Source organism: Mus pahari, chromosome 13 (genome assembly GCF_900095145.1).
Source record: "Mus pahari chromosome 13, PAHARI_EIJ_v1.1, whole genome shotgun sequence".
Taxonomy (NCBI): domain Eukaryota; kingdom Metazoa; phylum Chordata; class Mammalia; order Rodentia; family Muridae; genus Mus; species Mus pahari.
The window spans coordinates 23,287,088-23,309,624 of NC_034602.1; the positions used below are offsets into that span (position 1 = coordinate 23,287,088).

Sequence of the window (22,537 nt, forward strand, 5' to 3'; positions counted from 1 at the left end):
AAGAGTCAGCCCAGTGGGTTGTCTGTTCAGGGCGCGGGCCTAGAGGGTCAGACGCAGTGCGTGTGGTGCAGCCCATGTGCTGGGATAGGGCGCGAGCACGGGTGGGATTGCATGGTGCGGGCGCAGTGCGGGTGCCGGCGGGGGCGCGACGGGTATGCGAGGGGAGCCGCGGTGCGGGTGCAGGGTGCGGGCTCAGTGCGCGTGCAGGCGCGGGCGCTAGAGCAGGTACAAGGCGCGGGTGCAGTGAGTGTGCGGGTGCAGGCGTGTGTAGGGTGCGAGTGAGGCGCGTGCAAGGGGCGGCGGGCGGGGCGGGCGCGGCGGCGACAGCGGCGCCCGCGCCTCTGCGCGCGTAGGTGTGCGGCGCGCTCCTGGCGGGGACAGAGCGAGCAGATCTCGCGTGCGCTCGCCGCCCGGCGCAGCCCAGCCCGGCCCCCGCCCGGCGCCGCGAGCCGAGGTGTCTCCCGCGCCCGCGCCCGTGTCGCCGCCGTGCCCGCGAGCGGGAGCCGGAGTCGCCGCCGCCCGAGCGCAGCCGAGCGCACGCCGAGCCCGATCGCCACCGCCATGGCCACCACGGTGACCTGCACCCGTTTCACTGACGAGTACCAGCTATACGAGGATATTGGCAAGTAAGAGCCTCGGCGCGCGCGGGCTGTCCGCAGACCCCGGGGAACAGGGACCTCTTCGCCGCCCGCCTCGCGCGCACTGCGGCCCCGCGCGCCCCCGGCTCCTTCGAGCTGCGGGCCCAAGCGCACAGCCCCGTGCAGCCCCGACCCTCGAGCCTTGGGTTCTGGGCCCCGCTCCCTCACCTCAGTGCTTACGGCCCTGCCGGGTGCCATAGCTTGGCGGGGACCGGGACTCGGGGACATGGTCGCGGCGCGGCGGGGGCGGCAGCAGGTGTCCCCCGAGCGCCGGGCAGACGTGACGCATTTGGCGGCGGGGAGGTCAGAGAGGAGCGGCACGCGGGGGCGGCTGCCAGGCCTAGAGTGCCCGAGGGGTCGGTCATGGCCCCAGGGGGTCGTCTCTGGTGTGGGCACGCTGTCCTCACCCCCACCCGAGAGGCGGGCGGCAGCGGTAGCGGACCCGCTCCGCGCCTGCTCCTCGCGTGGCCCCATCTGCTCTGGGGGAGCAGCGTGGGAGCAGCTTCTGCCTTGGGTCCCTTGGGGAATCTGGGTTCTAGAGGATTTTCCCCCAGATTCTTCTGGAAACAAGAATTTGGAGGGGGTGGACGAGGTCAGGGAGCCAGGATCAGGCCGTGGAGTGGGGGTGGGGGTGAGAGAGTGAGACAGGGAACCAGTTGGGCCTCTGATTTCAGGGTCATCGAGGCAGACAGAGGCTGGCTTCTGGATCTTTTTTTTTTTTTTCCTCCTGTGGTGGGAGGGCTGAGGGGAGGGACTCTAAAGGCGTATTTCTAGTAGGGCCTCGTGGGGAACAGGTGCCCTGGCGCCAAGATGCTGCTCCGCAGTACAAGCAATATGGGGGTGAAGCTATGGTTGTGAACGTCCAGACCTGGCTTTGTCCTAGGGTCTCAGAAACAACGAAGCCCCTCAGGGGCCTGGGGCTTCCCTCTGTGATTTAAGGTGACTGCAGGGGCATCTTTAGGTGCTGGCTGCTTAACTCCAGAGCTGGATCTTCCTTCCCACTCCCTCTCCCCTCCCCCATCCGTCTTGTGCCGTGGGGGCGCTGGCGAGATTTCCTCTTACACATCCAGCCGCAAATCCTTTTTTTTCCCTTTACTGAAAAAGCGTCTGAAAGCTTGTGGTGGGCGAGGGACGCTGATCATTGATAACTGTGGAGTGCCCAGCTGGAGGAGTGTGGGGGTGTGTGCATTCCCCACTTCTTCCTGCACGTGCCAAGAGGATTTGGGTCAGGTCTTGGGGGGCGGGAGTGAGGAGCCAAGTGGAGTGACAGGAGGAAGCCTATGCTGGATGGGAAGGAACAAGGCTGGGTGGACCCGGACAACCATCCCAGCCCGGAGAGCTCAGCGCCCTTTCAGCGCTGTGTCTCACGCTTGCAGGCATTGAAGAACCTTCCTGTAGCTGTGTTCTGTGAGGAAGAGGTGGTGGGCTGGGACTCCTCAGGTGGAGCTAAGGCAGCCTCGAGGTTATAGGGGGCCAGCCCTGCAGCTCTCAGATCCTCTGATGCCTCGAAGAAGAGCTCATCCCTCCACAGCTGCGTGCTGCCAGGGCAGGTGGCAGCAGTGGGAAGTCTCCCCTTCTTAGGGAACCTTCTTGTCACCTTCTCCTGTGTGCCCAGGAGCTTGTCTCCCACCCTGGGCCTCTTGGTATCTCCCGAGCAGTCCACATGAGGAGACCATAACCCTGTATACAGATCACCCAGGTGGTTCGGCTTTCCTCGTTGGTGGGAGCTGTCCTGTGCCTAGCAGCATAAGGTGGCCAGCGGCACCCCCGCTGGGGAGCGGAGGCTGGAGGGTGACATTTGCGGTAGACACCAGTGAGGGCTGTCACTACCAGCTCCTCCCTACGTACAAAAGAATGGGCAGTCACCCAAGTGTGGGGAGGCTCCGCAGGTGCCGGGGTGAGACCCCAAGCCTGGTGTGGAGGGGATACTCAAGCAGTCAGCTCAGCCCAGCATATCTTGGTGGAGACTGCTGGGTGCCAGGCCCCAGGGATGGGCAAGGAAGGATGAAGGGGTTGGCACCCTCAAGATACACTGTGGGCACTCACCCCCCCACACACACTCCACCCTCCCCCAGTAGCCATGTTGGCCATGATCACTTGTGGTTGCCGGCGCCTGCCTGCAGCACCGTTGGTGCCACTTCAGGGCCCCATGTAGACACATCCAAGTTTATTTAAGGCTGTCACCCCTGGCACCCGGTCAGGAGATGCTGAGTCCCCTGCTTGGCCGAACCTAGGCCCACAGCTGCTCTTGGTTCTCTGGTGGCAGCTCTGGACTTTCCCCTCAGGCCTGGGCAGTAGATGGGGTATCTGAAGAGAATGGCTCTCTGGAGCCCAGCCCTCAAGGCACCTCAGTGTGTGTCTTTCTCTGTAGCTAGTTCTTGCCTCGTGGTTCATGTGCTGGGTTGCGGACACACTGTGAGCCCAGGACCCCAGGAGAAAGCACAATGCAAAGTGGGGGACTCCTTCAGTCTACAAGGACCAGCCTTAGTGTGGTTTAAATGATTTCCTATTGGATGCGTTTGAAAACCTCAGAGACCCCAGGAGCAATAAACGGTTAGTGTCTCTTCTACCCAGAACTAAAACGGAGCATCGTTTTATCCTCAGTCCTGTCTCAAAATTATAGCAAGTAATGTATTACAAATAAATATTAAAGAGCCCATTTTCCAGAACTGTGTTCTCAGTCAGGTTAGTCTTGCTGAAATACACAGAGCTGACAGGCAGCGGCCCTGACTGCCACATGGTAACTGTGGCATGAGTACCACGGATCGCCCGCCTCGTTCCTCATGGAGAGCAAGGCTGCCTCCTAGTCTCTCTGGTCATATGACCGACGCTGTGTGCATGTTCGCTGGCACACGGGTGAGATTTGCTTCGGTGTTTGTTGATGGTGGTAGGGTTTACACCGGGCGATGCTTGCCCACTTCCACTGGCTGTGAGCCCAAAGCACTGGCCCTGCCTTTGGCAGGAACGAAACGATAGTGGGTGCAAAATGATCGAAAGGTCTGCATTAATGCATGTGAATTTTCCACTTTTAGAGAGTGGTTGTCTTACTAAAATATAGGTGGTCTCCTTAGAGACTTCCGTAAGTTTTGTATATAATTTAGGGTTCATGGACACTCCTACTTTGGGGGAGAGAGCATGGGAGCCTTGGCCTGGGTATTCTTACAGTAGTGCCTGTGGTTACTCACTACCTGACCCACCTTGGGCTGTGGAGATCACCTTTGACATTCAACCCAGAGAGTTCCCACCGGTCTTGGCCCTGCCCCCATGGGCCTAGACCTGACCTTAATGTGTCCTTGGCGCCACCTCCCATCCCCAGTCACCATCCAGAGCAGGCGGGGTGTACAGGTGCTGTCCACTCTCCAGGGTCATTGCATCATCTGTTGGTGAGTTTTCTGACTGGCCTGCTCTGAACTGGTGGGTGACCTGCGGGTGGTTGATAAACTTGGGACATTCCTTGTCCTGGGACTGGGTTCAGGAGAAATCTTGTTCTTGCTGCATGTTTGCTTTCTCTCTTCTGCCCTGGAGGACCCCAGGCACCATCTGCCTCCCGGCCTTGGCTAGGGCTGCCCTCCCCCCCCCCCATCTGCTTGCCCCCGGCCCCTCACCTACTCTGTTCTGCACTGTCTCGCTCTCCCTGGGACTGGGCCACTCACATGAAAGCAAGAGCTGGGACCCCTGCCTGGGGCTGAGGCTGGGGGGGGGGTGCTCGGCAGNGTGGGTCTCATATCACCTGGGGGGAAGGGGTAATTGGATCTCTGGCCTTTGCTGGATGGCTTGCTCTCCAGAATGAGCCTGGGTCTTGAGTCTCTAATATAGGGTAATTTAAAAAGAAATCGCACATGCTGGCTTTGCTGGCAAGATGCGCACTAAGGTGACGCTAGTTTAGTTACTATTTAATGGTATTTTTATACCATAACCTACTTTGCTGGGAGCTAAGAATACATCTGCATGCCTGCTGCTGGACTGTGTTCTGGTGACAGTTGCTAACTCTTCAGGGGTACCTCTTATATTAGCATGCTGGTTCTGTGGAACAGGTCCTGTGGTCATGGCTAGTTTACTGGGGAGATGCATGAGGGGCACAGAGAAGCTTCACCTCTTAATAAAGGTCCAGGTTTCCATCAGGGAGTTTGTCCTGAAATCTAGTTCTGCTTGCTGGAGCTGATGAAGCTGCCCCGTTCTGGGATTTAGAGGTATTATGGCTCAGCAGGCGGAATCTTGGCTACCTTGTGTTTTCCTCAGACCCCAGGCTCCTGACGACCATGCCTGTCCTCCAGCTAGTGGTTTGTCACACCATCTTTGTGCATTTCCAAACCCAGGGCCCTGTCCACCTTCCCTCTGTGGAAATGTCACTTCGTCTCATCACCTGTGCCTGACAACCCACACTCTGACCCCATTTGAGACCGGCAAGACTTAACATTTTATTTTATTCATTAAACAAACTAGGGTAATATAGTCTTGTTAATAAAAAAAATCAAGCAATACAGAAGTATGTGCGGTAAAATAGGACCCTTTGCTCCCCCCGACACCCTCCCCCACAGGAAGCATGCCTGTCAGTGTAAGGTATGTGTGTATGAACAGCCGTGGTACATACACATCGCTATCATGTGTGTGGTTTGAAAACAGGCTCACCATGTGTGTGGCCCTATCTGTTTACCTGGCACCTCTACACAGCGGCCCCTCATGTCAGAAAGTCAGCCCCCATGGTCATGTGTGTGTAGGAGCACAAGGGGTGAAAGTCAGGGGTCTTCTTCCTCACTCATTCTCCAACGTATTTTCTGAGACAGGGTCTCCCACTGCAACTAGACCATTGGGCCAGTAAGCCTCAGGGATCCTCCGGTCTGTCCTGGGGGCTGGCGAGCCCTTCGTGGAGGGAGCCATCCCCAGCTGCTCCTGTTGGAAAGCCTTTCTTATGTGCATGTGCTGTCCTTCTTAGGAAGAGAGATGGGTGCACATCCATTAGCTATCTTTTTAAAAAGAAAATTTGGTAGTGGTCCCCTGATATGTGATGGAGCATGAAAGGACCATGTATCTAAAGTCCTGTGGCTGCCTGTTAGGAAGATGGGACAGGATGGGACAGGATGAAGAAGTAGCTTCGAGCTCAGTGCAGCCATGGGCGCTGGGCGGCAAAAAGCCCTCATGGAGGTGATCAAAGTCAAGGTCACTGGGACTAAGGGAGATGGAATCCCAGGTCTCCCTTAAAGAAGATGAAGAATCTAGTCTTGTGTTTTTTCTTTCTGAGACCCCCTACAAGCAGAAGGCTGGGAGATTCACACTAAGCCGCCCTGGAAGTCAGCAAGAAGTTCACTGAGTTGGAAGGACAGAGTGAAGATTCAAGCTCAACTTCTGCCCCTATGAGAACTTCCTTCAACTTATACCTCCTGATCCAAGCAAGATGGGTGGCCTTTCTAGAAATTTTAAATATACTTCTAAAACTAACTCCAATTTTCTGGGTTTCCTTCGAAAAAAGAAACCTGTTTTGTCTGATTTGTTCTGCTCTTCTTGAGTCAGGGGCTCCTGTGGCCCAGACTGGTCTTGAGCTCTTGATCCCCCTGTCTCCACCTCCTGAGTGCTGGGCTGACAGGCCAGCACACCCAGCATTGCCTACAGCTGAAGTCACTTTGTTAGTGGAGAGAAGAAGTGCACACGGACTTGGTTTTTCAAGTATTATCGTATGGGGCGTAGTACATACAAGTATGTATTTTACCCATATGAGATTCTGAATTTATTAACGAAACCATCTTTTCCTAGTGTTACCAGCTGTCTTCACTCGTGGTGGAGTGCGTCTCCTGGGTTAGCATCACAGACTTGATCAGGGCTCAGCAGCTCTGGGTGCTTTATTGGCATACAAACCTAAAGGAACAAAGGTACGGTTCGTTGTCGAGCCAGATACCCATTGTTGAATCCTAGAACAGATCGGCGAGAGCTAGGCAGTGATTTAAGATTGTGATATGGGGGGACCAAGGTCTATAGTTGCACATGGGGTATGGTTTGAGACACTGGCATTGTCCTCCTATTTTGTGAGCAGCAAGACTGAGGAAAAAGGTGTGCTCTCCTCTTGGGGAGATGCTAGGCATTATGGTGTGCTGACATGTTCACCGACAGTGCCTTTTATGGCAAGGAGCCAGTATATTCAGTGACGTAGAACCATGCATGCATACAGTAGGTGGTCAGCAATGGCTCTGCAATGGCCTGGGCGGCTCAAGCTTTATTACCGCGACTATCCCGGAGCCACGCCACCAGGCAGGTGAGGGTCCTCAGAGGTACCCAGGTGGCTAGTTCGAGGGGTCGGATGGTTCTGCTTGGAGGGGCACACCCGTGGGCTCCCAGCCCTCTACGGTGGCCCAGTGGTGCTCTAGATTGCGTTCCTCCACTGCAGTTGCGATTCCTGTTCTTTCTTGCACATTAAGGTAGTTTGATGCTCAGAGTCTGAAGGTTCGATCCAGGTCATTTGCTAGGGGAATTTGGGGGTGTAGAAGGAATGCCTGCTGGTGAGGATGAACAGGATCGCATCTCTCCGCCACTGACAGTGATTCAGCTTCACTCCAGCCCACCTCCTCAGACACGAGGGAGAAAGGCCATGAGGACTGGCCTCCCAGGTGGCTCGGATGACCTTACCCACATCTCCTGCATTTGGAATTTTCTTTTGTTTTCTGTTAATGAACAATGATATGACACAGACTGCGCTGTCTAGAGCATGATTCTCACCCTTCCTAACGCTGCAACCCTTTAATACGGTTCTTCATGTTGTGGTGACCCCCAACCATAAATTTATTCTTGCTACTGTAACTTAACTGTAAATTTGCTACTGTTAGGAATGGTAGTGTAAATATCTGATCTGTCCAGTGGTCTTAAGCAATCCCTGTGAAAGAGTCAATCAACTCCCAAAGAGTTCTCAGCTCACAACTCGAGAACCACTGGAAATGTGGTCACAAAGGGAGTCATAGCTGTGATTTAAACTCTTTCAGTACAGTAAATGAACTTTAATAGTGTATTTACTATATATTCTCAAATATATTTACACATGTAATTAATAACAGTTATTACACATTTTACATTCTCTTTTATATCGTGGCTTTGAAGCCTGCTGTATCGTGCACTCGCAGCACGTGCCAGCTGGGGCCAGCCACAGGCCAGGCTCTGAAGTTTGCCTACTGGCAGTGGCTGTCAGGGTGGAGATGGTTTTGTCTGTTTGTTGGTTTTGAGGGTGGTAGTTATTGTCAGCTCCTTATTTCTCCCCCGTAGACTTGTTCATTCATTGTACACATCTGATTGCACGCTCACCCTCTGCCAAGAGTCTTCTGGCCACTTGAGAAATACTAGTGAGCAGAGCAGTCAAAGATGCCTGCCTTGTGCTAGTGGGGAGACACAGGTAAAAGCTAAACAGAGCACCTGCTAGGGCAGCAAGTGATGAGCACCTCTGAGAGTGCAGGAGCATCAGGTAGGAGTGAGGGCTGCATCTATAGAAAGGCTAGTAGGGCCAAGAAAAAAGTAATAATAGACTCAATTAGATCTGGAAGGAGAGAGGTGACATTACTACCATTCCAACAGAAGGGACTGTACAGAAATGTTATGAACAGTTGTGTGTCAAAGGTTAAATAACCTAGGTGAGGTTGACAGATTCTTAGAAAGACATAACCTACTGACTCAAGACAAAATCAAAATCAGAATAGAGGTTGGATTAGTGGTTCATCATAGGTTCTGCAGATGGTTTCTCGGTTTATTTCGTGAAGTCAATAATAATACTAGACTGATCACTAATGTTAGAGGAAAACTACAGATGAGTCTCCTTTATAAATATAAATGCAACATCCTATACAAAACTGATAACACTAACTTACCAATGCATGGGTAGAGTATACAGTATCACACGTGGGATTTATACCAGAAATAGCAAACACTGGTCTAACATTTAGGAAGGAATCTCTCTGCTTGATAGAATAAACTAAGAGACATGATGAGTGTCCAACAGATACAGCAATGCATTTGTACTATCTACTTAAAATTGTGTGTGTGTACACATGTGTGTGTGTGGACACATGTATGTGTATGTATGTGTGTATGCATTGTATATGGTATGTGTATACGTGTGTGTATGTGTGTACGCATGTGTATATGGTGTGTGTATGTGTGTGTACATGTCTGTGTGTGTACACATGTGTGTATGGTGTGGTGTGCATAGACTCATATAAGTGTTGGGACCAGAGGTCAATATCCGATGTCTTCCTCAGTTGCTGTCCATCTTAGTTTTGGGGACAGGGCCTCTCACTGACTCTAGTGTTCACCCATTCGCTAGACTGACTGGCCAATCAGCTCTAGGACTCCCCTGTCTCTGCTCCTCCCCCTCCCCCTCAGAGCTAGGGTTATGGACACAACCTTGCCCAGCTGTTAAGTGGGTGCTTGAGAGCTGAACTCAGGCCCTTCTGCCTGCTTGGAGGCACATGCACTGAGCCATCCCTCAGCCCTCTATTAGTGGTTTTTCTCATTGCTGGGGCAAAATACTCCACAGAAGTTACATGAAAACACAGTACCAGGGCAATTTCAGTCCATCACATGGGGGCAGGTGTATGGGGGTGACACCGTGGTGCTGAGAGCACGAGACAGGGCCCCCACATCTCCACAGACCCAGTTGTAGCACTAGAAGGAACCAGTCCGGCCTTTCTCTTTCCAAGACCCACCCCCAGCACTTTACTTCAGCCAACCAGGTGCCTCAGACAGTGCCACCAGCTGGGGACCCAGCCTCAGCACACGAATCTGTGTGTGGGGCACATCTTACCTTCAGGCCCTAGCAGCACTTTGAAAAAATCCTATACTCTTTCTTGATTTAGAAACGAAACAAAAATATTGCAAAATGGAGTCGAAGGAAATGTCTTTAACTTGACAGAAGGTGTTTATGAAAATCCACAGTGATATTACCATTTTTAATTGATCACAGTGATGAAGTTCTTGCCAGGAATATCTGGGCAAGAAAAGAAAAATAATCAGATTTGGAATAGTAGGTAAAACTGGTTGCAGAAGATGTATATGATGTTTTTCAAAATTCTAAGGAATCCATTATAAAATGTTAGAGGTAAAAAACAGCTAATTTCAGGATACTGATACAAAAATCCATTGTATTTCATCTTACTAGCAATGTTTAATCCCAGAAGGGAGTTATGAAAAACAATTCCATGTACATTAATATCTAAAGAAATAGAACATAGGGATAGGTTTTACAAAAGGGGAGTTGGGAGTGTGATCATGATGTGATCACTGGTGCCCAAGGTCCTGGGTTCAATGCCCACTACCACAGAAAAAGAAACAAATTACAAAAGATGAGACGTTGTACATTGAAAACTACAAACCATGTAAAGACCAAAATAAGTGGACCAGTACCTCCTGGTCATGGGTTAGCCGGCTTAGGACTATTCAGGGCTATGTTGCCACCCTTCCATTCCTGAAACAAGATCCTGGAGGAGGCTCAGTGCCACAGAGGTTGCACTCCGTGGTCCCTGGCCTAGTTGCTCACGTCTGGGCTCATGCACGGTGAGGCAGAATGTCAGGGTGTTGGGAGCATCCGCTGGAGTGAAGGGCTTTACCCAGTGCACATGGGAGGCGGAAAGTGGGCAGAGGACGTAGAAATGCCCCCACCCCACCATGACTACTTCCTCCAGTGGGGCCCCACCATGGCTTCTGTCATTTTAGTGTTGCAGTGCATTGGTGAGTTAGAGCTCTCAAAACCCACCCCCAAAGCCTGTCAGCGGCCCCAAGCCTTCCCAGGGGCTTCTGGGAGACATTTCATATCCAAACTACAGTAAGATGGCCAAATTGAACTACAATATCTGTTGCTGCTGCTGCTGTTGTTGTTTTCAAGTCAGTGTCTTGCTATGTAACCCTGGATGTCCTGCAACTCACTGTGTAGACCAGGCTGCGGTGAACTCACAGAAATCCACCTGCTTCTGCCTCCCACCTGCTGGGAATAAAGGCATATCCACTAGGCTCAACCTCTTAGTTTCAATGCTTTACCTGAAAGATTCTAATATCCTTCTTTTTACAGAACTTGACAAGTTTGTCCTAAAATTTGAGGGATCCAGAATAGCCAACACAATCTTATAGAGGAAAGAATCTTGGAGGATCCAGTATCTTGTTTGTTTGTTTGTTTTGTTTTTTGTTTTTTGTTTTTTGTTTGTTTTTGTTTTTTTTTTTGTTTTTGTTTTTTTTTGAGACAGGGTTTCTCTGTGTAGCCCTGGCTGTCCTGGAACTCACTTTGTAGACCAGGCCAGCCTCGAACTCAGAAATTTGCCTGCCTTTGCCTCCCAAGTGCTGGGATTAAAGGCATGCACCACCACGTCCAGCTTCTTGGTTTCTAAATCACACAGATAAGAGCAATCAAGACAATCCTGTTGACTGAGCGATAATGTAGACCAGTGAACCTGAACCGAATACCTGGAATAAACATGCTCAGGATTTTGTTTGCTTGTTTGTTTTGGTTTTGGTGGCGCTGCAACTTGAACACAGGAGCTTCGAATACAAGACAAGTACTCAACCACTGAGTTGCCTCCCAGCCCAACGGTTGATGTTTGACAAGGGTGTCCAGACAGTTCCGTGGGGGAAAGAATAGAATGGTTCATTCAGCAATGGGACAATTGGGTCTTTGTGGTGGGACACATCCATAAATCCCATCACAAGGCAGAAGGATTGTGAGACCAAGATGCATATAACAAGACTGTTCCAGAACAAATGAACAAAATCTACCAAACTACCCAAACGCAAATACACACATCGATCTCAAGATGACTTGTAGATTTAAAGTGCCGAGATGGAGATAGAGTTTCTATGGCCCTGAGTCAGGCACTGGTTGCTTAGATTGTCACTTGAATATGAGCAACAAAAGAAAAACAGGGAAACAGGATTTCATCACCATTAAAAACGTTTGTGCGTCAACAGCTATGAACACAGAAGAGGCCAGCTGGAGGGATGGGAGAACTGACTTGAAAACCAGGGATCCATGGGTTTGTGTTCAGAATACTTAAGAACTCTCCTTACCTTGCAGCAAAATAAATAACCCAACTTTAAAAGTGGCCAGAGTGGACCAGGGAGATACCTCGGTTGGTGAAATATGCTTGTCTTGCAAGAAGGTGGAACTGAGTTTTATCCCCAGGACGCATATTTTTTAAAAGACACACAGCTTGGTTGAGATAGGTGGCTCTCTGGAGCTCACTATAGCCTACAGCATGAGCTCCATGCCAAAGCAAGATTCTGTGTTGGGGAATAAAAAAGCAGACGGCACCTGAGAGAAATCAAAGCTTTCCTCTGGCTTCCATGTGCACGTGCACACTTTGCACATAAGTAGACGACCCACCCCCATCCTGCCATCCATCTGGGGTCCTAAGGGGCAGCTGATGCTCACTGGCTCTGGTCCACATCTCCCTGATCCTCAGAGTGAGAGGGAAGGATGGGGAACGATTGTCATGGGGCAGAATTTGGAGTGATGAAATGTGGAACTTCGATCATGAATGGCAGCCCACCTATGTGAATATATGACATGCCATTGGGTCATAGGCTCTAACTGATGAGTTGTTATGTGACTTATATCTCAAGAGGCCCGGGGCCTCCCTTAACCTGCAGACTTCCCAGAAAGGTAGGTGTGGAAGGGCCAGCTCCATGGAGCCAGTTTCTGCTCTGAGGCCTTCGCAGACCACTCAGTGAGAAGCTCTGTTGTCCCCAAAGCATCTGGCAGGTGCCTGGTGACTGTGTCTCTAAACTTAGCCATTCCTTGGGCATCTGCCTAGTGTGATCTCAGGCCGGGGCTCAGGCCCGAGGCCCAGCAGAGTCAGGTTCCCACTAGGTGAGGAGTATGTAGGACCCGGGAGCTCCCCGGGGCAGGGCCAGGAGCTGCAGAAGCTCTAGCTGAGAATGAAAGACCTGTACCACGCCTGTCCTGTCCAGAGACAGGAGAGGAGTGTGGTGAGCCTGCCCCATTCCACCTGCGTCCAGAGCTGCCCGTCTTGACGCATCTGCTTCTCGGGATCCACTAAGACCCCTGGCTTTCAAATGTTGCTACTGTGGCTTCTTCTCCCCAGTTTTTTTCTCTCACAGTGTTGTCCCATTTACTGCTCTGGCGTGAGCTGGCACTTGGTGTCCTTGTAAATCCATCCATGTGCACTTTTCTTTCTTGGAGCTTGGTCCACAGAACAGCAGCACAGCGTCCTCTGTGGTGGGCCTCCCGGGACACATATGTGGTTGTCCTGAAAGGCAACTGAGGACCAGGGGGATGTGGACCAGAGCCAGGGAGCTCTGGCTGCATTTCAGGACCATGGCTGGGTGGCAGGATGAGGGATAGGTCCCTATGGATGCATGGCTGGGAGGTCAGTGAGAGTGTGATGTCATAAGGCCACCATGGGCTGGATATACATACACTTGACACATGGGTCTCATTGTGTCCCCAGAAACTAATGTGGCTCAGCTTGCAGAGATGAGGACCCTCACCCATCCTGGGCCTCTGTTACTTTCCCTTCCCCATGCATTCCCTCATCATAGTAGCCCCCAGGAACCGAGGGAGAGCATCCTTCACCCACGAGTCCTGCCCAGATCCATGACATGGATGCTTTTTCCTCCCCTCAATTCCTCTGCAGGCCCAGGTTCATTTTCTCTTTATCTAACGTATCATTGTCAGTGGCAGACATGATGAACAACTATCTTGTTGCTAGGATCTCTGACTTTATCTCTGAGGCAAGGTGCCCTTTAAGGGGCTGGGTCTGGGGAGGGGCAAAGGCGGTGTCCACTTCAAGGGCCTATGCACAAAACTAATGCCAGCCCCTGCCCCTGGCTTTTAGTTCACTACTGCCTGGAACCATGATAGATTTCTGCCCCTCCCCACTCCCCTCAAATCTTCCGCATTTTCACCAGAGGTTAGGGTTTGATTGGTCACACGAATCCCAGGGACTCTTTTAAGACACACACACACACACACACACACACACACACACACACACACGTTAAGAGCTGGGGAATGTAGCTCAATGGTTGCGCACATTTTTGATATGTGAGGTCTTGGATTTCTCTCTCTCTTTTTTTTAATTCTTATTTTATATTTTATTTTATTTTATTTTATTTTATTTTATGTGTTTTGACTGTATGTGTGCCTGTGCACCATTTGTCTGCAGTGCCCATGGGGGTCTGAAGAAGACATTGGATTCCCCAAAAGTGGAGTTACAGATGGTTGCGAGCTGCCATGTGGGAGCTGGGAATCAAAGCCAGTTCCTCTGGAGGAGCAGCCGCTGTTCTGAGTCAGTGAACCACCTCTCCAGCGCTCTTTCATTAGTCATTATTTGTTGTTTTTTTTTTAATATTTATTTATTTATTTATTATATGTAAGTACACTGTAGCTGTCAGAAGAGGGGGTCAGATTTCGTTACGGATGGTTGTGAGCCACCATGTGGTTGCTGGGATTTGAACTCAGGACCTTTGGAAGAGCAGTCGGCGCTCTTAACCGCTGAGCCATCTCACCAGCCCTGTTGTTTTTTTAAAAGATCTCCAGAGTCACAGCCACACACACCACTGGAACGTTCTTCCTTGTGGTAAAATACACATAAAACTCAGCATCTCGACCGCTCACAGATGCAGTTGAGAGGCATCAGCAATGCTTACTGCTGTAGACAGTCGCTGTTTCCAGTGTTTGCCCCTGTCATCCACCATCCCGGCAACCGCTCTTCTACCTTCTGCCTCTGACGTCACTCTCCTGAGGATGTCATAGAGACAGAACTATGCAGCATGCCATCTAATCCACACAGTGTCTTCCAGGGTCGCTCCTGTGGGAGCGTGCGTAGGAACCTCCTTCCGAAATCTATTCCATTGCCTGGCTGGACACACTTTAGGCATCCGTTCACCCATCGGTGGACTTCTGGGTGTCACCCACCATGTAAATGATACAAATTTGGATGTCACCATGTAGAGGACATTTTTATGGACATGGTATGTGCCCTTCTGCTGGGGCTGCTGGTCTATTTGGCCTTGGACTGCCTTGCGTCTGTGGGTTTCACTCTCCAACCTATAAACCAGGAGCGTCCCTAAGACCTCTATTGTTTCTATGGAAACCCACTTTTTGCACATGAGACTTGTTACTGAGTTTCTCTGCAGGATAGGCCGGTGCCTGGCAAGTGAGGTGAACACAGATCTGGGTACAGTGTAGAGTCCTTAAGAACAGAGCACGATGGGTGAAATCAGACTGACTGCTGGTGTCAGAGATCCCCAGGGCCGAGAAACTCTAACCAATAGATGCCTTGCAGCATGGAGTTGCTGCAGCCTCTGATCTGGGAAGGTGCATGTTCTAAGTGTAGCTGCTGCTTGGTGTCCAGCGTTCTTGAGATACCCTCTCCAGACTAGGAATGTCATGTCTCCTCCTTGCCTGTCCTCCATGAGCTAATGTGGCCTTGGCTGTCACTCTGTTCAAAGGTAATTTCAGACCCTCTGGGGTTTGATGCAATTCTTGTCTCATCTCTCTGCATGGTGACTTCCCCGCTGTCCCTTCCCTGGGCACAGCTACCAACAGCCTCTGCCAGGAGGATGTGTCCAGCTCTGGAATGATGCCTTTGAAGGTGGTGGCCTGGTGGCTGTCAGTGGCCTTCTGTGGGAGCCACCGCTGGGCTGACATTCCATCAACTCACGATTTGGGACAGTTTCTTCCTCGTTGACACACATTTACCTACTCCTGTCCCACAGATGTCTCAATGTCACAGGTTGCTATCCAAGGTGACCCCTTCCTGTTAATATGCTATAAGGCCACAGACAGGAGTCTGAGGTTGTTAAGCTGGGCCAGGGAGTCATTGTACAGTGTGATGTGTCAATGTCACCATCCCTGTATATGATCTTACCCTGGGGTAAGTTAGCTCCTCTGTATTTGGGGATGTCTGGTGTCCCTTCAGGGTCTTCTATACATTGTATGATGGAACCAGAGCTCACACATCCAGGACAGGCTCTGAGGGTGCACCACAGCTCCCAGATCCTCAGCCTGTCTTAGCACAGTGGTTTTGAATGCCAGGCCAGTAGTGCCTTGACCTGAGAGCCCTCCTTCAGCTAGTTATTCTGCTCAAAAGAAGACCCCACCAGGTTGTAATAAGACCTTTCTGTCTGAGCTGGTATGGTACCTGTCTGCTCTTTGGGATAGCGCCTGGTGTTAAGACAGCACTTTGAGGACTTTGTGGTTATAGTGGGTGCCTGGCATGCAAAGCAGACAGAGCTCTGGGCAGAGGACACAAACCACCCTTTGCAGAGAACCATCAATAGTCCAGTGCCCTCTGTGCCTGCTACACCTTTCTGGCCCTGCCCAGCCTGGCAGACAACAAGGACAGACCGGCATGGACAGATGCCTGGGGAGAGATGCCCAATCAGTCCCCGGGCTCACAGCAAGGGGTGTTGAGAGATGGTCAGGCCTGTTGCTAGCATGGTCAGGCCTGTTGCTAGGCAAAATGCCTTCTGGAGACATCGTGCAGACAGTCTGGGTATCGGTGGCCACCTGTGTTTTCCACACAGGATTGGAACTGATCCTTCTGACACAGGCCATGCCTGGGGCCCCTCCCAACCTTTTTATTATAGTCTCCTTCTCACCTTCGTCCTCTCTTTAAAAATGGGGTGACCTTGTCTGGTTCCCAGGCATCCCAACAAAGGTAACAACTGGAGAGTCCTGAAGGTAGGCGCCGGGGAGTCTGAGGATGTGGAGAAGCACCAGTGGCCCTGGCAGGGCAGGGGCAGTTAGTGAGGACAGGAACTGTGTGTGTGTGTGTGTGTGTGTGTGTGTGTGTGTGTGTGTCTTGGGCCACAGAACATAGAGCAATGGAGATCTCAGCCCTCCTCTAAGGCTGTCCCTTTAAAGGGCCTTCTGGCTCCTGGTGGTCCCTGCCATCTGTAAGGTCAGACTCAGGGAGGTACCGGTGCTGTGACAATTAAGTACCAACACCCCAGCACAGGTAGAGGCTGCTGCACATTTGGACTCATGGGACATAGAGAAGATACAGTTTTGTCCTCAAAGTGCCCACCCTAATGTTTTGGGGACAGAGGAATGTGCTCTGAGCCGTCTTTCTCAAGTACTTTCTATGTCACTGAGACCATGACAGATTCGCACAGTATCAGAGCTGAAGGTGATGAAGAGGTGACTTCCCTCACATAAAGAGCACCTATGGGTCAATAAGAAGAGAGTCAGAACTGATACACAGATGAAGGGGCAGAGTACAAAAAACAAACAAAGGTTTATGTTTGTCGAACCAAGAAAGGAAACAAGAACCGGCTTCTGTCTTCCAGGTTCTTGATAGCCTGTGTGCTGATAAGCCATCCCACCCAGGCTCAGGCCCAGGCCCAGGCCCAGGCCCAGGCTCAGGCTCAGGCCCAGGCTAAGGCCCAGGCCCAGGCCCAGGCTCAGGCTCAGGCTCAGGCCCAGGCTCAGGCCCAGGCNCAGGCCCAGGCCTGGGCCCAGGCCCAGGCTCAGGCTCAGGCTCAGGCTCAGGCTCAGGCTCAGGCTCAGGCTCAGGCTCAGGCTCAGGCTCAGGCTCAGGCTCAGGCTCAGGCTCAGCTCTCCTGTGGATGAGGACCAGGGCCCAGGCAGCATGCCTGTAAGCACTAAGCCTGGGGGTTGGTCAGCCTTGGATGTGCCTAGAGGCCTCTTGATGTGGGCAGTTAAGGAATGTCAGAGATGTGGCTGAGCCTGGGGGCCTGTCCCTAGAGCTGAAAGCCAGCCAGTGTGATTCCAACACTGAGTCCCACCAGTCCCTTCTGCTCTTCCTTTCTCCCGGATCCTCCCCTCCCCTCCCCTCCACCTCCTCTCTCTGCCTGCACTCTCCAGTATGCTTGTGGTAGGGGGTCACAGTCAAGAGCTCCCCCAAGTGCTGACAGTGCAAGGCACATGTTGTCACACTGTGTCCCCAGGACCCTGAAGTATCTTCTCCTGATGCTCGGAGGATCCTTGTCACTCAAGTGTGGGTGTTTCCCTGCGTGGCCAGTGCACCAGCGCGGTTTGATGGCTGGTGTGACTCTGCATTGGGTTTTCAAGACCCCTCTCTGTCTTGGCATTGTTTCTTTATAATTTCATCTGGAGGCGGGTTTTTCCTATGTAGTCCAGGCTGGCCTCGAACTCAGAATCTCCCTAGCTCTCTCAAGTGTCACTTCCATCCCGAGAAAGAAAATGGAAAGGTTTTTCATTGTTGTTGTTGTTGTCGGTGATGTTTTGTTTTGTTTTATTAAATGAGCCTCTTGTTAGAGTAGTTTTATGCTTACAGGAACAGAAGCACGGGGCTCCCATCTGTCCCTTCTCCACCCCTGTCTTACTAACTTTTCTCACTGCGGTGACCACACACTGACAAGAAACTTATGGAAGGAAGGGTTTATTTTGGTTCCTGGTTTAAGGAGAAAGCCTACTGTGCCAGGAAGGCAGGCCAGCAGGAGCGGAGGCAGCCGGTCACATCGCATCCACAGTCAGGAAACAGAACAGACCGCCGCAAGCCCCACGCCCTGAAGGCTCACTGCCAGCTCATAAAGCCATTACCTGGGGACCAAGTGGTCCAACGCACAAGCCTACGAGGGTATCCCACACTCAAGCCATGACACACAGAAGCCTAACAATAACACCTACCCACCCTGTATTCTTCTAACTTTTTCTCTGTTTTTATTTTATGTGTATTCATGTTTTGCTGTACGCATGTAAGCACCACATGTGTCCAGGGCCCAAGGAAGCCAGAAGAGGACATTGACTTCACCAGAGTAAGGGAGGTTGCAAACCCCTGGACATGGTGCTGGGAACCAGATTTTAGTCTCATGTAAGAACAGGATGTGCTTAGCTGCTGAGCCACATGTTCTGCCCCGGATATGTTGTTTTTGACCAAAGTTCATCGTTGACATTAGAGGTCACCTTGTGCATTCTTCGGTTATGGACAAATGTGTAATGACACATATCCATCATTGTCATACAATGTAGTGTCACTGCCCTAAGTGTCCTCTGGACTCTCCCTAGACATCCCTCCCTCAAGCCTTGGAAACCTTGTTTACCATCCCAGTATCATTTGCAGAAGTTGGGGTACAGGAACCATCTAGGGAGCCATCCAGGGCGTGGCCTTTCAGACGGAGTTCTTTCACTTGGAGCCACATCAGGTTCCTCGACGTCTTTCCATGACTTGGTGCTCATCTGTCTTTAGCTAACATTCCATTGTCTGCACAAACCACCATTTATGTATGTGGAAGGGTACCTTGGTGGCGTGTAAGCTTTGGCAGTTTGCTTAGAGCGGCTTCCAGCGTCTGTGTTCAGGATCTATAACTTTGCAAGCAGTCAGAGTGCCTCATCCTAGATCTGGTGTTTTAATTTTCTAGGAAACCACCGAGCTGTCCTCCTCAGTGGCAGGGCTCTCCCCACCCTCAGTTCATTGCTGTAGCTCCACAGCCTCTCCTGCGCCAGATGCCAGGGTTCTGGAGCTCCGCCATCTTAGGAGGTGTATAATAAGTGCATGTCTTTGCTGCTTTAATTTACAGTTCACGATGAAGGATGTTTGGTGTCCTTTAATATACCAATTTCCTATCTGTAAAACCTTCTTCACTTGGGTAGCTGTTTAGATCATTTGCTTATTTTTCCATTTTGTGCTGTTTGCTTTTAAAGGGTTGTGTGTGTGTGTGTGTGTGTGTGTGCGCGCGCGCGCACGCGCGTGTGTGCATATTTTGGAAGCCAGTCCTTCACCAGATATATGTTTTGCAAACACTGTTTTCTGGTCAGTAGCGATTTGCCTTTTCAATCTTGAAACTGTCCCTCTCAGCACAGAACTTTAGAACTTCAAGTTCATCTTCCCATTGTTCTTGCTTTTGTGACTGAGTCATTATCACAACGCGTCACCTAGGCTTTCTTTTCTGTGACTCTTTGGGGTTCTGTGTACTACCTTTGGGTTGTAGTCTAGTTCATGTTGATTTTTTTTTAAAGGACTTAAGATCTTGCCGGCTGTGTGCTGTGGGGCCCAGGGCAGCACAGGCCTTTAGTCCCAGCACTTGGGAGACAGAGGCAGGTGGATCTCTGTGAGTTCAAGACCAGCCTGTTCTACATAGCAAGTTCCAGGCCATCCAGGGCTACTGTCTAAAAATAAAGAAGATGTAAGTTCTATGTCTAGACTCTGTTTGCAGCTGCATGTCCACTTGGTCCAAGGCCGTTGTCGGCGAGAACTCACTTTCTCCACGTGGGCTCCGGAATCCGGGAACTGCATTCTTCTCTTCCAGGGTTGTGTTGGACATTCCAACACATATCTTTTTCTTTTCCACACAACTTAAGAGTAAGATTGTCTGGATCCATAACTAGCTGCTCTTATCCTTCATCTGTAGATGAAGCTGGGAAGAGCTGACATCACAGAGTCTGTCTGGACCACCCATGATGGTTTAACACCCCTCGGTCTTCCGTTTTTTGAATCCAAGCTTTGTTCCTTCCCGAGGAGGTCCTGCTCCTATTTTGCCAGAGATACACCCACCTATTTTACTTTTTGTGGTGCTGATGTAGATGCGATGATATTTTAGGTTTCAAACTCTAATTGCTTATAAGACAGCGGTTGAATTTTAAGTAACGATCTGATAGCCTCCGTCCTTTGGTGCCACCTTTGGCAAGGCTGCTGTGGTCAGCAGGGGTTTTCACCCAGGTGCATCACTTCTAAGCAAAGATGCTTATATTTCCCATCCTCATCGGTATGATCCGTAATTCCTTTCATTGTCTTCCTGCGTTATTTGGGGCTTTCCAGTACATCCTAGCTTGCTTCTGATCATGTAGGGCAGTATCTAGCTTTAGGTATGATAGAAGCTGTAGGTCTTTGTCAATTCTTTTTATCAAGTTGTGGAAATTCTACTATATTTCTAGTCCGCTAAGAAGTGTGTGTGAATGTCTGTGCTGTAATGAGTGAGTATTGGATTTAAAAAAAAAAAAAAAAACAAACTTTTTGCTATCTGTATGGTTGTATGATTTTTCATCTTTAATTTGTTGATGGAATGATTATATTGATTTTGAATCAGAGCCAGCCTTGTGTACCAACAGTGAGTTTCACTGGATTCAACTTGGAGACCTCTGATAAGAATTTTTGCTTTTAGTTTATGAAAGATCTCCACCACAGAGACTAGTTAAGTATTCCTTAGGCTGCTGATTTTCCAGAAAAGAATTGGTACACTTTCTATTTGTTTGCTTGTTTTATTTTTGAGGCAGGATCTCACTATAGAGCTTTGGCTGGCCTGTAACTCTCTATGAAGGCCAGGTTGGCCATGAACTTGCAGAAATCCACCTGCCTTTGCCTCCCAAGGGCTGGGATTAGAGATGTGTGCTAGGGTATCAGGCTTGTTGTCCTTTCTTAAATGTCTGATAGAATTCACAGATGAGACCATGGGGCAGGGTTCTTTCTGTGTGTGAAAGCTGTCGGTTACCCCCTCAATACCTCTGAGAGATCTAGACCTGGTCAGACCACCTCTGAGAGGCGAGTCGGTCTTCCTACAGAGCCCACAATGACCTTGAACACCAGATCTTTCTAGCCTTAGCCTTCCAAGTCCCAGAACTGCAACTATACGCTACCTCAGTCTGATGTTGCACTACCACTGTGTGATGTTGCGCTACCACTGTGTGATGTTTGTCTTTCCAAGAGCTGGTCCATCTCACCTAAGTTATCAAACCACAGCCAGAGGGCTGTCGGTCCACACCATCCGTAGTCACCCTTTCAGAGCGGGTGGGCTTAGGAACGAAGGCCCTGCCTTCGTTTCTGTGGGTCCTGTGCCCTCACACCATCCTGCTCCTGCATCTGCCCTCTTCCTCCACTCACATTTGTAGCCAGCAGTTTTTCACTAGCATTGATCTTTCTTTTTTGTTGATTTTCTGTATTGATTTTCTGTCTACAGTTTCACTGATTTCTGCTCTGGATTTTATTTTCCTTGTTTCCTTTCAATACCACTCTCTCTTTCTTGTTTATTTATTTTGATGTGTGCAGATGTCTTGCCTGCATGTGTACATGTGTTCCACGTGTGTACCATGTGTGTACCACATGTGTGCCTGGTGCCTACAGCAGTTAGAAGCAGGCTTCAGATTCCCTGGAACAGGAGTTATGGGTGACTGTGCATCACAGTGTGGGTGCTGGCAATTGAACCTGGGACTCTGCAAGAACAGCAAGTGTTTTTAACCACCGAGCCATCTCTCCAGAGCCTCTTACTTATTTCTTTAGGAGATGTTCACATCGACTTTATTTCTTCTTTTCTAAATATATGCATTTTATGATATAATATTTCCTCTGAGGACCACTCTCACTGCATTTGACAATTTTTTTATAAGTTCTACTTTCATTTTTTTAAGTCAAAATATCTTCTACATTTTTCCTTCAGCCCTTTTCTTTGATCCTTATAACATTTAGAAACATGGTGTTTAATAACCACATACTAGGATTCTTCAGGTCATCTTTCTGTTATTCATTCTTTTTTTTTTTTTTTATCCCATCACAGCTCACTTTGACTTCTGCTCTCTTAAACTCAACGTGTGTTTACAGCCCAGCACGGGGTCTATCTTAATGAACATTTCATGTAAGCTTGAGAATGGTAGATAGATCCTGCTGCTGGATAAGATGGTCTATTTCTAGACCTCCATCATGTCCTGACTATCTACCTGCTAGATATTCTCCTTTCTGTATATATGGGCGTGTGTGTGCGTGTGTGTGTGCATGTGTGAGCGTGTGCCTGTGTGCGTGCGCGTGCGCATGCGCATGCGCGTGCGTGTGTGCGTGCGTGCGCGTGTGTGAGCGTGTGTCTGTGCGTGTGCGCGTGCGCGTGTGTGTGCGCGTGTGCGTGTGCGCGTGTGCGTGTGTGAGCGTGTGCGTGCGTGTGCATGCGCACGTGTGAGCGTGTGCGTGTGTGTGCGTGTGTGTGCGTGTGTATGTGTGCGTGCGTGCATG

The 22,537-nt window shown here is 50.4% G+C and overlaps 1 protein-coding gene across 8 annotated transcripts in view; it reads left to right on the top strand.

Moving 5' to 3' along the window:
• Nucleotides 1-357: 357 nt before the first annotated feature.
• Nucleotides 358-22,537, top strand: part of Camk2b (calcium/calmodulin dependent protein kinase II beta) — a 92,703-nt gene continuing 70,523 nt past the window's right edge. For 6 of the 8 annotated variants that reach the window (XM_021211319.2, XM_029545539.1, XM_029545537.1 and 3 more), the window contains exon 1: nt 492-626. In XM_021211319.2, coding sequence (XP_021066978.1) covers nt 562-626 — 65 coding nt within the window. In that variant the 5' untranslated portion in view covers nt 492-561. Of the gene's footprint in view, nt 627-22,537 lie in introns of all 8 variants that reach the window. The other 2 variants (XM_021211321.1, XM_029545542.1) reach the window with 2 other exon arrangements.